This window comes from Pollicipes pollicipes, unplaced genomic scaffold (genome assembly GCF_011947565.3).
Source record: "Pollicipes pollicipes isolate AB1234 unplaced genomic scaffold, Ppol_2.1 Scaffold_7262;HRSCAF=8765_pilon_pilon_pilon, whole genome shotgun sequence".
Classification (NCBI taxonomy): Eukaryota; Metazoa; Arthropoda; class Thecostraca; order Pollicipedomorpha; family Pollicipedidae; genus Pollicipes; species Pollicipes pollicipes.
This window is the reverse complement of record NW_023597055.1, coordinates 2,733,503-2,746,765: the sequence shown is the minus strand read 5'-3', so window position 1 is coordinate 2,746,765 and position 13,263 is coordinate 2,733,503. Positions and strand designations below refer to the sequence as shown.

General features: G+C 56.4%; 1 protein-coding gene across 1 annotated transcript; it reads left to right on the top strand.

Annotated features, from left to right (window-relative positions):
- The first annotated feature begins 4,229 nt into the window (after nucleotides 1-4,229).
- On the top strand, nucleotides 4,230-10,143 carry LOC119113851 (actin, clone 403). The gene is made up of 3 exons (XM_037238076.1): nucleotides 4,230-4,335; nucleotides 8,637-9,170; nucleotides 9,444-10,143. Exons 2-3 carry the CDS (start codon nucleotides 8,666-8,668, stop codon nucleotides 10,067-10,069), a joined length of 1,131 nt encoding a protein of 376 aa, XP_037093971.1. The 5' UTR covers nucleotides 4,230-4,335; nucleotides 8,637-8,665; the 3' UTR covers nucleotides 10,070-10,143.
- The last annotated feature ends 3,120 nt before the right edge of the window (nucleotides 10,144-13,263 follow it).

The window sequence follows — 13,263 nt, the reverse complement described above, 5'->3', positions numbered from 1 at the left end:
AGGAGTTTCTGGCGGCTTCAGAGGTCCGTCTGGTCCGAGAAGAGCTTCTGGCGGCTTTAGAGGTCTGCCTGGTCCGAGAAGAGCCCCTGGCGGCTTAAGAGGTCCGCCTGGTCCGAGAAGAGCTCCTGGCGGCTTCAGAGGTCCGCCTGGTCCGAGAAGAGCTCCTGGCGGCTTTAGAGGTCCACTTGGTCCGAGAAGAGCTTCTGGCGGCTTTACCGGCTGGTGTCTGAGGGGGTCCGTTGGCGGGTTTATAGGCTAGGGTCCGGAAGGGGTCGCTGGCGGCTTTACCGGCTGGTGTCCGAGGGGGTTCGTTGGCGGCTTTATAGGCTAGGGTCCGGAAGGGGTCGCTGGCGGATTTAAAGGCTGGTGGCCGAAGGGGTTCGTTGGCGGCTTCATAGGCTAGGGTCCGGAAGGGGTCGCTGGCGGATTTACAGGCTGGTGGCCGAGGGGGTTCGTTGTCGGCTTTATAGGCTAGGGTCCGGAAGGGGTCGCTGGCGGATTTAAAGACTGGCGGCCGAAGGCGGTCGTTAGCGGCTTTAGAGAGTGGTGTCCGAAAGACGCCGCTGTTGGCTTAAGAGGCTGACGTCTGAGGAACGGCAGCTTGTGGCGAGGTTGGCGGCCCACGCTCGTCCGAAAGATCTTGATGGGGGCGTGAGAGGCCTTCTCTGAGAGGCCTCAAGCCGCGACTTGGCGGGCCTGGCTCTTCAGGACCTGTGTGACCTCTGCGCACCTTCGTGTCCTGGTTGGGCAGAGCGCCAGCCTTAAGATCTTGAGGCTGTGGAGCTTACCTCCGTCATCGCTGCAGCCTCCGATGGTGTCAATGCCCGCCTCAACGCTATGCAGGTTCGCAAAGCTAATCTGGATCTCATGGATATCACATAGCTCACCTGGACACATGAATATGACATGCAACGATCGTTGTAATCATTGGCAGGCCCGGGTCCAGCATGGGCCAGTCACGGCATCTCGTGTGTGGATCCCAGAGAGGACATTACCGGCGTTTGATGGCTCGGTCTGGGACCAAGCTGTAGCAGACCGGGGAGGGGGGGGGGGGGGGGGGGCAGAGTGTGGCAAGGACCGGTAGGACGCCGGTTCTCTTGAATCAGAGCGAGGAATAATGGTGTCTCGAGCACCATGGCTCCAATAGCAATCGCTGGCCAGCATTGCGATGTGGCCGTTGTAGAAATGTGAGGTGACTTGCACGTATGCACTGAAAGTTAATGCATGAGGTTGAATGGCGTGCTGTATTAATCTGCAGTTATCCATATAAGTTCAGGGTCGGTATCATGTCACGTTAAATACTGCGCTTCGGTTTTTCACATAATTCTCTCCGCATTGCAATGATGTGAGATGAGCAAGATGTGAAAAGTTGGGGATCGCTCTCTGCAATGGCTGGGTGCAAGTCGGTAAATCAGGAGGTTCGGGCCCCCCAGCTTCATGATCCCACACCTTTGGCCAGGTGCACAGTATCCGTATATGGTGGTTCCTGGTAATATCCAAACCCGCAACCATGGGCCCTTCAGGGAGGGTGGAGGACGGAGATAAGTGAGCACTCATACAAGAACCAAAGGGGTCATCGATGATGACCAAGTAGAAGAAAAGCGGCCTGAGGGCGGTGGGGGGGGGGGGGGTCTCCCCCTGGTTGTGCCCCTGGTTACAACCCAGCCCAGGAAAGCCCACTGATCAGATAATCTGCTTTCAGCCGGCCTCACCAACCGGGTAACACGCAGAGCAGAGCAGGACAAAACGTCGCGGACCATGGGGAAATCCAGCTTTCTACACCAGAGCTTTGCTACTCGCTTCAAACCACCCCCGACTCCATCTCATTCCGCGGGCAAGCGCGCCCCTGCCTGTCAGGTTGACTCATGAATGGGCAGGCTCACGCCCCGGCAGCGCGCGGCCGTGCCCGTCAATACCCCCTGGCGGCCGAATGGCGCCTTCGCCGCTGTCGAGACGAGCAGCGACGCCGCCTCAGGGGCAGGTGCTTGCTGGAAGGTGACGTCAGTGTTGCCATGGGGACGGTGTGCCGCGTCGTCGCGCTGGGCGACCGACGCGGCGACGGGCTCTGCATGGGATGGCAGGAGTGTCCGGGGAGGTGTCGGGAGGCGGGGGGGGGGGGGGGGGGGGGGGGAGGGGGCAGGACGGATTTACCGCTTGTGTCACGGGGTGCGCGTGGGTGGAGAACGCGGCGTGGCAGGTGTGGCAGCGACCGCACCAACTTTCGTAAAAAATAGAGTAATTTTAACGCTGTCTTTGAGGATGTCCCAGCAACTGTGCAGCAGTAAGTTTCCTCATTACTCTGCACCCGAGGTCGTACAGAATGAAAGCGTGGGAGTGGCCGCCTTGGTCATCATCGGTCAGCACATCGCCGTCATCCCACGCTGGCGGGACGAAGATCCAGGCTTCAGGCAAACATCCGTACGGAGCGTGGGTTCGATTCCCACCAAAGGCTAGGAGTATTTCTACGATGGGGAGGCATCATTACCGTGGAGTTCCGCGTCGTAGCATTGTATGCACAGGAATAAAGATTTGCGGCACAGCTTTGCAAGCAAGCCAGCACGAATTCATTCGAAGGCCCCTAGCACTTAAATCATGGGTCCATGTTCGCGGGACAAGCTTTGCCCAGCGATGTCTCGTCGTTTTTCGCCGCCGAGGGGAACAATTTTCAAGTGTCTAAGCATGATTTTTAAAAAAGTGTCGTGAGGGGCCACCCAGAGCGAGACATGAATTGAGAACACGACGGGGCACGTGAGGTATTGGCCACACCAGAGGCGCCAATGTTTGTTTAGTGATTTGGTTTAGTCGAACCGAGGTCCCGATGACGTAGCCTCGACACGAGTGTATATTTCTGAGCGGACTCTGCCCACTTCATTTTGACGAATGGTAGCTTGTGTTTTTTTATTTTGGTGTTATAAATCAAGCAGTCCTTAATTTGCGGAGCACAGTAGTTACGGCCAGAAGGTCATGGGTTATGGGTTGATGATGGGTTATGGGTGATGGGTTATGGGTTCATCTTGTTATGAACAAGTTGGGTTATGTGAGGTGCACAACTTTTCCGCATATTTTTGTGATATTCCAGCCTAAAATACTGGGGATCCGCACCAGCATCGGAAGGGCCAGACTCAACGCTAGCGGCCTTACGACAAAATTTCAAATCCACACCCCTGGACAACATCAACGTTAAGTCCAACAATCATTCTCAACAAATAACGTTTTCTGTTTTCCATTCAACGCCGGTCTTGTCGGTATTTTGGCCGCTCGAACATCTCTCAATGCTGTACATTTGTGCGTATGCCGCCACTTCGGTTTGTCCCTCTGAGATGCGCATCCTTTGTCTGCGACGGGTCTGGACCATCGTCAGGTCCGCGACGAGCTGTTTGCAAAAATTACACGATTTCCTCGTCGTCAGAATTACATCAGCAACGTTCACTGACTGGTAAAGTGGAAGCGGTGTCCACTCGTCACGACGCCAGCCGTACGCATGCATCGAAAAATAACACCCGACCTCCACCCATAAACGCCTAATGATCACACCACGCTCCCACAAATCATGTCAAAAGTGCTGAGCGGGCGACTTAATCTACTTCTGTAAGAGCCGCTGAAGGACACGTGCCGGCCGCCGCCCCCGCCCGGTGAAGAGCTGCCGGCCGCCGAGGAGCCGGGCCGCCCGCCGCCCGTCCGTCCGATAGCGCCGCCGTCGAGCACCGCTGCACTTTGGGCGCCGCGGCGCCGCAGAAACCGCGCCTTATAAGGCCATGTTGCAGGCGGCGGGCCCGGCTGTCAACAGCGGCGCGTCCGTATCAGCGGGCGCGATAGCGGGGCGGCGGCAGAGGCGCGCGCAGTCCGCCGCCGCCCCGCCCGCCCGCCGACGCCGACGCTGGAGCCGGCGCCGGCGCTGCTGGACGGGCACCGCCCGAGCCTAAAGGCACGGGCTGCTACGCACACCGCTGGCCATCGAAACGAGATGCGAGTGGGGTGCTGATTGGACGACTTCCCAATCATGCTCTCCAATGAATGCAATGGACGCGTTACCGGGACGAGGTGGCTGTCCGTGCACGAGCTCCTGTCGTGTATGCCCCTTCCTTTTCACGCACACGAATTTACGAGTCCACGGGCATGACGTCATCAGGGCTACCCAGTCGTGCCGGCTCAGCCGCCCACCGGGTAGCCGCAGCCCGCGCGGGAACAGGTCTGACGGCCGGGGGAGGGGCGGCCGGCCGGCCCCGGCCAGAGCCGCCCCTGCGCGGCCGTATATACCGGCCGGCCCGGCGTCAGGCCGTCCTTCTGCCATCTGCCGTGACGACGGGCGGTCCGCGAGCGAGGGGTCAGCCACCGGTGAGTGGTCAGGGTCACGGAAAGGGGCGAGGGCAGGGGCCAGGGGTGGTTGGAGGGAGAGGGAGGTCAGCCGCCGGTGAGTGGTCAGGGTCGCGGCAGATGGGGGGAGAAGGGGATGAGGCGAGGGGGATCCATGGGACGGGCTGGAGGGAGAGTAGCTACGGACAGAGGGCCCTCGCAAGGGTGAGCTCAGCGTGGAGGACGAGGTTTGGCTGGCATGTGGTGCGTGAAAAGCCCCCCCCCCCCCCGCCCTCCCTCCGCGCGAATTGGCTGAGTCACCGATGTCATGGCGAGGCCGAAGGAGAATTCCCGGAGAGAGGCAACATTCTCGGACACGGTCGTCCCATGTTAAGTGCGTGCCCGAGGAGGAAAGTAAATAAAATCAGAATGGCGCACGCAGCGCCCTGCGTTGATCTGTCGCGGCTGTCGCATCGGAGCCGGCGGCGCGCGAGGGGCGTTCTGAGCACCGGCATGGGCGTGGCCGGGCGGACGCACCGGCACAGATGAGAGGCGCCCCTGCCTCGCCGCCGGACCGGCAGCCGGTTCTGCCTGGAATTGAGGCCAGCGCCGGTCGGAGCGGATAACAGACGGCCTGTCCTGACGTGGCCCAGACCTCGCACGAGCCGATCGGCTGTCTTCAGACTGCTTGGCGATACCGGGGTGCGGTTCATGCGCATTTTGGGGATGCAAGCTGTCAAAGGTGGTGGGCTATAGACGAGACTGGGAGACAATTTACTGACATGAATATCAAAAAGGGAAATTCGATGATTTTCGCACAGGGAAATGTTACTTTCACCGAAAGGCGCCGCTCCCTGAAAGACTCTCGCCACTAGTGGCCATTTCTACCTCGAAATATGCGTTTATTTTTGCTGCCAGCAGATGCCAACGAAAAAACGGGGGGGGGGGGGCGACATTCTATGACGTCTGCGTACGGTGCCTAGTTTCAAGACAGATCAGAGGGTAATGCGTTCTGGTTGGCGCTGCGTTCCGTCAGTTTTCAACCACCATGGCTGTCTTAAGGGGGCAAGGACATCTTCAGGAGCGGCGGAGTAAAAGTGCTGCTAAGCGCGGCTTAAAATTCCGCTCGCGCCATATTTCGCCCATGAGCTCATGTCGCGCTCAGCATCAACGACCAACCGTTCAACTGTGTCAAAATGGCGGTGGGGCGGGGTGGCTCCTGGGCTGGCGGCGAACGTGGCGCGCTGCGCCGAGCCGCGGGCCGGCGGCGGCCGGCGCCCGGGGCGCGGCAGCCGGCGCGCCACGCTCGCCGCGCCGCGCCGCCCTCGCCGCCGCCGGCCGGCGCCCACCCTCGCCGCCGCGGCCGCCGCCCAGCCCCGGCACACCACCACTGGACGTCGCGGCGGCAGGTAGGGTGCCGGGGGCGGGACGCGGCTGGGACGTCGGGGCGGAGTGGGAGTGCTGTGCCGGGATGCGAGCGAAGGGCCTCATGCGCGGCTGGAAGGCGTGGCGGTGTTCTGGTGTGCCCGCTTGATGGGGTGATGCTAGCAGGCGGAGTGTTTGTTGACGGTCGACATAGATGGAGGGTGGGGTATGTTGGTGTTGGCTGCGGGGTCACACCAACTTACTTTTAACGAGACCTTATTATGGTGCTCCGCCAATGGATCGCGAAACCTTAACCTTAACCTTAACCTTATCATCCTGCGCCCTCCGCCATGGACGCATACTCGTTTCCTCGGGTTTACTTTCACCCCCTCCTTCTCCCTGTACATTAGGCCGGTCGTGACTGAGCGGCAGGCCTCAGTACGACCCTCGTAAATCTGTTGACTTGACCCCAGTGCGAGACAGTCGACAGCCTTGTTTCGAGCTCGGCATGGCTCGTTCCGTTCGTCCAACCGGCGGTAGGGCCGGAGTCTGATGCCCTATGACATTCCGAGTAATAGTTGTATTGCGCTGTTCTGCTGACCCTCCGATCCTGTTTGCTGCTTTAGGCTCCTTCGTTTCCCGTATCATTTTATTTCGTCGTCGTCTCCTGCTCAATTTGGTGTCATGAATTTAGAGTACTTTGCTGCCAGTAATCGACCTTTAGTATACCAGGAGGCACTGGTTAGGGGCGTTATCCAACGTTAGAAGATGCTGGTATATGAACGTCAAGGATAAGTTGAACATTGTAATTTAAACATTTGAGCGAACACTGATTATGTTGTTACAAACTTGACGGCTTAAGCTGCGCTCATGGTCACGAGGGGCCATGACCATAGCTTGAAACGTCGAGCTCTGACAAAGCAGCCAAATTTTGCTCAATACGTCGTTTAGCCAGTACCTGCTGGTATAGCGAAGGTTGATTATTGTCAGTGCGAGAAATGGGAACTCTCATAGAACCAAAGCGCCTGGATCTCAAGGCCTTTTTTCTCATATCAAGCCGCTCAGTTTATTCAGCTTTCGTCGGTCGTGTCATGGGGCGCGAATGTGTTGACCCCGCCCCCTCCCCCTCCCCAGCCGCGTGAGTCGGCAGGTCTGTTATCCGCCCTTCCCCCTCCCCTCCCCTTCCCCCAGTCGAGGGTCGCGTCATACGGGGCCGGCTTCAGTTTATGTAACCTCAGAGCTGTCGATTTGTACCCTCCTGGCGGCGATATCCTATCGAACAAGCCCCGGCGGGTCAGAAGCGCGCCCGCCCGGTCATCGCTGCCGCCTATCGCAGATCCGCCCACTCCACCTGTTTGAGCCGGATCGGGGCGATAGGGAGAGGCCCCCCGTCGCCTGCGTGCTTCAACTGAGCCCCTTATCGTGCCCGGAGGCGGTCTCGGGCCGGCGGCGGCGTGCCCAGCCGGGCTTATCGCGACCGGCCGCGGCGCGCCCGCGCGCACCATATAAGACAATGCATTCCGCCGGTGCCCCTCCCCCTCCCCTCCCCTCCCCAGCCCCAGCCCCAGCCCCAGCCCCAGCCCCGCCCTGCGGTCCCGTGACGACAGAGGGCGCAGGACTGGCGGGGGGGGGGGGGATGGAACGTGACGTGGGTACAGCGGGACTGGGTCAGAGCATAACGTGGTGGGAGGCGGCCCGGCAGGTACTGTGGCGGTGGGCAGATAGGGACGCTGCTGGGTCACGGGGTGGGGGGTGGGGCGTAAGGAGTCGACTCTGTGGTGGTTGTGGTGGGCTGAGCCAGGTCAGGGTGGGATGGGGTTGGGTCAGACCTCTGGGGGTAATGGGTTGTGGTTATGATGATGGGTGGCTTTATTAGGCTAGGTGACTGGGGCACACGCAAATTAAGGCAGCGTGCGCAGCTAACAGCGCGCTAAACATGCATCTTTTGACCGTCTTCAGGCTCCATGGTGCTACTAATTGTATCCGGCATTATTGCCCGGTCGGCTTGACCCCATGGCCGGACCTGTTCTAAACCTGTTCTGTCTCGTGACACATTTCGTCGAAGTTCCGGCACAAAAACTATTCCGTTGGCTCCCATCGTGTAGTTCTGATCTGTGCAGTTGGCATGCTATCGATGGAGTTGTCACTCGTTTTCCATGCTTTGTAGTTTCGCCAGGTCAGTGCCTGACTGAGTACCAGTGTTAGAGATAATTCAGCATATGTTTGCCTATCGATGTTTTTCTTAGAACGGATACTTTCTATGCTTTTTTTCTCGATCGACACGAGGAAAATTTGTAAAGCGGTCATAATGGAGCTAATGCTTCCTTTTTGTTGCTCTCGTCCAGTGTCGTATACGAGTGCAAAAGGTGGCAGGGCCGGACCGCAAGTCCATTATTTCCGTGCCTCGCCGTGCGCTTAATGTTAAACTTACAACAACAACAAAAACGATTGTCGATGGCCACCTGCCCCTCCGCGACTCTTAGATCCGCGCTCTCATCGAAACTCCTTTCAACCTTCGAAACACTGTTATGGTCTTGAAAGAGAAGAGTATACTGTGTTATTACTTGTGTCTTGTTCACATGTTACTGAACGAGTTGGACAGGTTTACGAGCGGAGAAAATCCCACGATTAGCTCTGTGAGAATTGACAAACCTAGCGTTGTTTTTATTCTGTGTGTAGGAGCTGAGATCTAGAGATTAATGAGGCTCTTTTCGCCACGATAGCGAAATGTCAATGCAACACTTTAAGCATTTCTCAGAATGGCACGTGCCAATCTTTGAATCTTACTGCAGGGAGTTGTCCAGATAAGAAACCGCGTGCAGGCACGAGACGAGGCTTCAATTTCACCAGAAATATTTGCAGATTCATATTTTGCCATGTACTTTCAAACAGTTGTTAGAAGCGGGATTTTCGTACGTGTGCGTCTTTAGTCATAATTGTGCCGTCCTTTGTGATCAACTGCCTGTCTGTCATTTCAGTGACTTGTTGAACCATCAACTCTGCAAACATGTGCGACGACGAGGTTGCCGCTCTGGTGGTCGACAATGGCTCCGGCATGTGCAAGGCCGGCTTCGCCGGAGACGACGCGCCCCGTGCCGTCTTCCCCTCCATCGTCGGCCGTCCCCGTCACCAGGGCGTGATGGTCGGCATGGGACAGAAGGACTCGTACGTTGGCGACGAGGCCCAGTCGAAGCGAGGCATCCTGACTCTCAAATACCCGATCGAGCACGGCATCGTCACCAACTGGGACGACATGGAGAAGATCTGGCACCACACGTTCTACAACGAGCTGCGTGTGGCGCCCGAGGAGCACCCGGTGCTGCTGACGGAGGCTCCCCTGAACCCGAAGGCCAACCGCGAGAAGATGACCCAGATCATGTTCGAGACGTTCAACACCCCCGCCATGTACGTGGCCATCCAGGCGGTGCTCTCGCTGTACGCCTCTGGCCGCACCACCGGCATCGTGCTCGACTCTGGCGACGGCGTGTCCCACACCGTGCCCATCTACGAAGGTGAGCAGCAAAACCATGCATCTCGACTTCATGGGCAATCACCAGGAATTTGTGTTGGACGAAGTAACGGTTTCGCGACGCTGTATTGCAAATTACTGCTCCTGATTTTTTAATTCAATTTCTTATTTATATTTAAGGAATTAAAACCTCCATCGCTTCAAGTAATATACACATTAGAATTGGCATGTCTTGCATGTATTTACAAAATATTTCAGTGTTGCATTAACCTAGGTACTGTGACAGCGTCCTGACATCCGTGTGTGTGTGTTTCAGGTTATGCGCTGCCCCACGCCATCCTGCGTCTGGACCTGGCCGGCCGTGACCTGACCGACTACCTGATGAAGATCCTGACGGAGCGCGGCTACAGCTTCACCACCACCGCCGAGCGGGAAATCGTGCGCGACATCAAGGAGAAGCTGTGCTACGTGGCGCTGGACTTCGAGCAGGAGATGGCGACGGCGGCCAGCTCGAGCAGCCTGGAGAAGAGCTACGAGCTTCCCGACGGCCAGGTGATCACCATCGGCAACGAGCGCTTCCGCTGCCCGGAGGCCCTGTTCCAGCCGTCGTTCCTGGGCATGGAGTCGTGCGGCATCCACGAGACGACGTACAACAGCATCATGAAGTGCGACGTGGACATCAGGAAGGACCTGTACGCCAACACGGTGCTGTCTGGAGGCAGCACGATGTACCCGGGCATCGCCGACCGCATGCAGAAGGAGATCACGGCGCTGGCTCCGAGCACGATGAAGATCAAGATCATCGCGCCGCCGGAGAGGAAGTACTCTGTCTGGATCGGCGGCTCCATCCTGGCCTCGCTGTCGACCTTCCAGCAGATGTGGATCTCCAAGCAGGAGTACGATGAGTCTGGCCCCTCCATCGTCCATCGCAAGTGCTTCTAGATGCATTCCAGTGTCATTGTTTGTTGTGATGTTGTAAAGCTTAACCGACTCTAATATACCAAATATCCGCAGAAGTGTTTTATTTATAAGCTTGGTTAAAGGATGACTTGCCAATGAAACCGACGTTGCTGGACTGCGATGTCGGCAATAACAGTACCATCAAACTGAGGCAAGTGGCACTAAAATGCAAGCAAACGCTTAAGTCAGACACACAGATCAGCGAAACGTTTGGTATGCGTCGATGCCTAGGGTAACAAAGATGTCAGTTGTCAATTGTCATGATTCCACCCTTTTTAGCGTCGCGTTTTTAGACGAATGACTTCTCTCAGGATTATATTTCCATATAGAAGAATTGAAGAGCTTTGCACCCGTGCGTTTTAACGCGCATACGCCGAGTCCCAGCCGCGTGGGACAAACGCTAACGAGAACGGAACTTGACTGCGATGCAGCAGCCCTTTCGCGAGTAGTTAGGTTGTCAAGGCAGATGTAAGAGGAATGAAACTGTGCTTAAAAGATGAAGAAGAAAGAAGCAAAACCTCTGGAACATCAAAGCTGCTTGATCAAGAGTATGCCACTACACTCCAGAACAGCAGCCAACGGTCCCAATGACACTACAGACCTACATCCCACGCCAGTTCGTCTTTTGGGCGTACCAATTAATACGACCATTAAGCACGGCACGTCAGAGCTTCATCTCTTTAGGGTCTTGCCATTACGTCTGCGGCCGCGGGCCAAGTGGGCCTTACTTCAGCTGTGAGAACATTTGGACGGCTGGGCTGTGAGAACATTGGTACGGCTCGGCTGTAAGAGCATTAGGATGGCTCGGCTGTGAGAACATTTGGACGGCTCGGCTGTGAGAACATTACAACGCTCGGCCTCGTCCGGCCGTCACGCTTTATACAAATCAACATCTTTGCAAGCACTGTTTGCATGTGCACCTAGCTTGGGTAGCAGGAAGATCAATTCTTAAACAGCTGTGCTGCACCAACTGCTACGCGTTTAGATGCGCGGTCATAAGGTGGGCTTTCAAGCGAGCAGCAGATTCTAATGGGGAAGGACAAACAATAATGTGGGCAAAAGAGCCGACTGATGTTTGCAGAAGTTCGTGCGCTGTTGTGCGTGAACGATTGGTCTGCTCAGTTTGGGCGTTTCAGGCATTAATGAGAAAACATATCTGATTGAAAGATATCGATTTTAGCGATTCACATTGTCAGGCTTATCGAGTGTCGTAGCCAACCGATGTTCAAGTCACGTTACTTGTGAAATCTGCAGACGAATGCCTTCCCACCAAACTTCTGCCCATCAAAATCCCTCAAAAGATGGGCTTTTTCATTCATTGACCAAACCGATTGAGCTGGGTCGCCAAATATGTCTGGCTTCGCTAGCTTTGTTTTTTTGGCGCCATCCACAGAATGACAACTGATCATGCTCACGCGTTCGTGTGTTATCACCATATGGAAGCAAAGCCCAGTCGCGCGTTTAAAACGCTAATCGCCACGGAGAACGGTGCCGCGTCTCAGCGGAGAGGCACGCCATTCAGATCCCTGTTGCCGCTTGGCGGAACAACTGCGGCTACGGCCACGTCACATGGCACGTGGTGAGCGCGTAAGTGGGGCGTCGCAGCGAAAACAACGGGGCTCCGACGCGTCCATTCCGGCTGATGAGCGGCCACACTCGGCCCAATTATAGTACTTCTCGTAAATAGGCGTCACAAAGCGGACCGTCACAGACCAGATCTGTAAGTGGAGGACACGTCGTGGCACGTGTGGCAGTGGCGAGACGAGTCGCGCACAAAGCAAGCGCAATTCTAACTTTTTCACGCTGGAAGTTTTTTCCTCCGGTAGTTTTGCCACACACACACACTTTCTCGACGTCTCCACTATGGTGCGCGTTTCTGGATCTGCGCGGGCAGACACAGGAGGAGCAGCCACCGCGGACATCGGCACGGCTGTCAAGGAGTGAGTGTAATATAATGCCTTCCCTACATACACTCTGGCTACCCTTGAAAAAGAGAGCAATGTAGCTGAACGAACGGCATGAATGGTGCATCGTGCCATTGCCCGGCGTGACGGATTTCCACATGGTGAAAATAGACCTGCGTTAAACGCCGACGGTACCTGCTCACTTGCTGGTCAGCTGGTGCCGAATTTCTGAGTTCACCACCGTCTCTCTCTTGTCTTCAGTCGCATGCATCCGCAGTCAATGGGTGTTCATGTCACAACGAAAGCAACATCGCAAACATAGAATCGCCGCCACACACCAGTAAAAATATGCATCCATACCAAATAAGTCCATGGCCCAAAATGAATATGAAATGGGCCCGAGTTGCGTTCACGGGACTGATTCATCTCAGCGCACGGGCTGCTGTGCTGCCATATGAGTCCGTCGGGCCTTGGCTCCAGCTTCATCCATCATCTGACGGCACCTTTGTCATCATGATCGTTGGGTGGGTGTCTGATCTGATGGGTGTCACATCACAGGAGACTGACCTCTGTGCCCCACAGTCTGCTGCACGAAGGAAGGGTTCAGGAAGGAAGGGGCAGTGAAGGGTTCGACGGCAGCCGAGGCCGAACTGCCCTTGATAATTCGTCAGACGCGCAAACTAGGCATGATTTAAGATTCTTTAGGCGGTTTAAATGGATCAGAGGCCTTGGCCACTACCGGGCTGCGAGCTCTTAAAGGCCCCGCCCAAGGTCATCTTGGGGCCCATCGCCCCGACGGCCACCTGGTGGTCTCGACTGGTGGCCTTGGTGGCTTTTGGTTTGGTCGTTTCTGGACCGGTCCGTGGGCACCTTGGCGATTTTGAAGGCGCGATGAACGCTTCGGGCAGCATAGACCAACTGAGGGCACCTAACTTTCGGCACCAACCTGTAATGGTAAATCCGATTATTGGGCCCGTCGCTAGCGGGATCACCTGGTGGTCTCGGCAGCCTTGTCAGGACTCCTCGACTTAGGAGAGAGAGAGAGAGAGAGAGAGAGAGAGAGAGAGAGAGAGACAGAGAGAGAGAGAGAGAGAGAGAGAGAGAGAGAGAGAGAGAGAGAGAGAGAGAGAGAGAGAGAGAGAGAGAGAGAGAGAGAGAGAGAGAGAGAGAGAGAGAGAGAGAGAGAGAGAGAGAGAGAGAGAGAGAGAGAGAGAGAGAGAGAGAGAGGGAGAGGGCGAGAGCTGACATTTCTGGAGGCTTTCGATCACATCG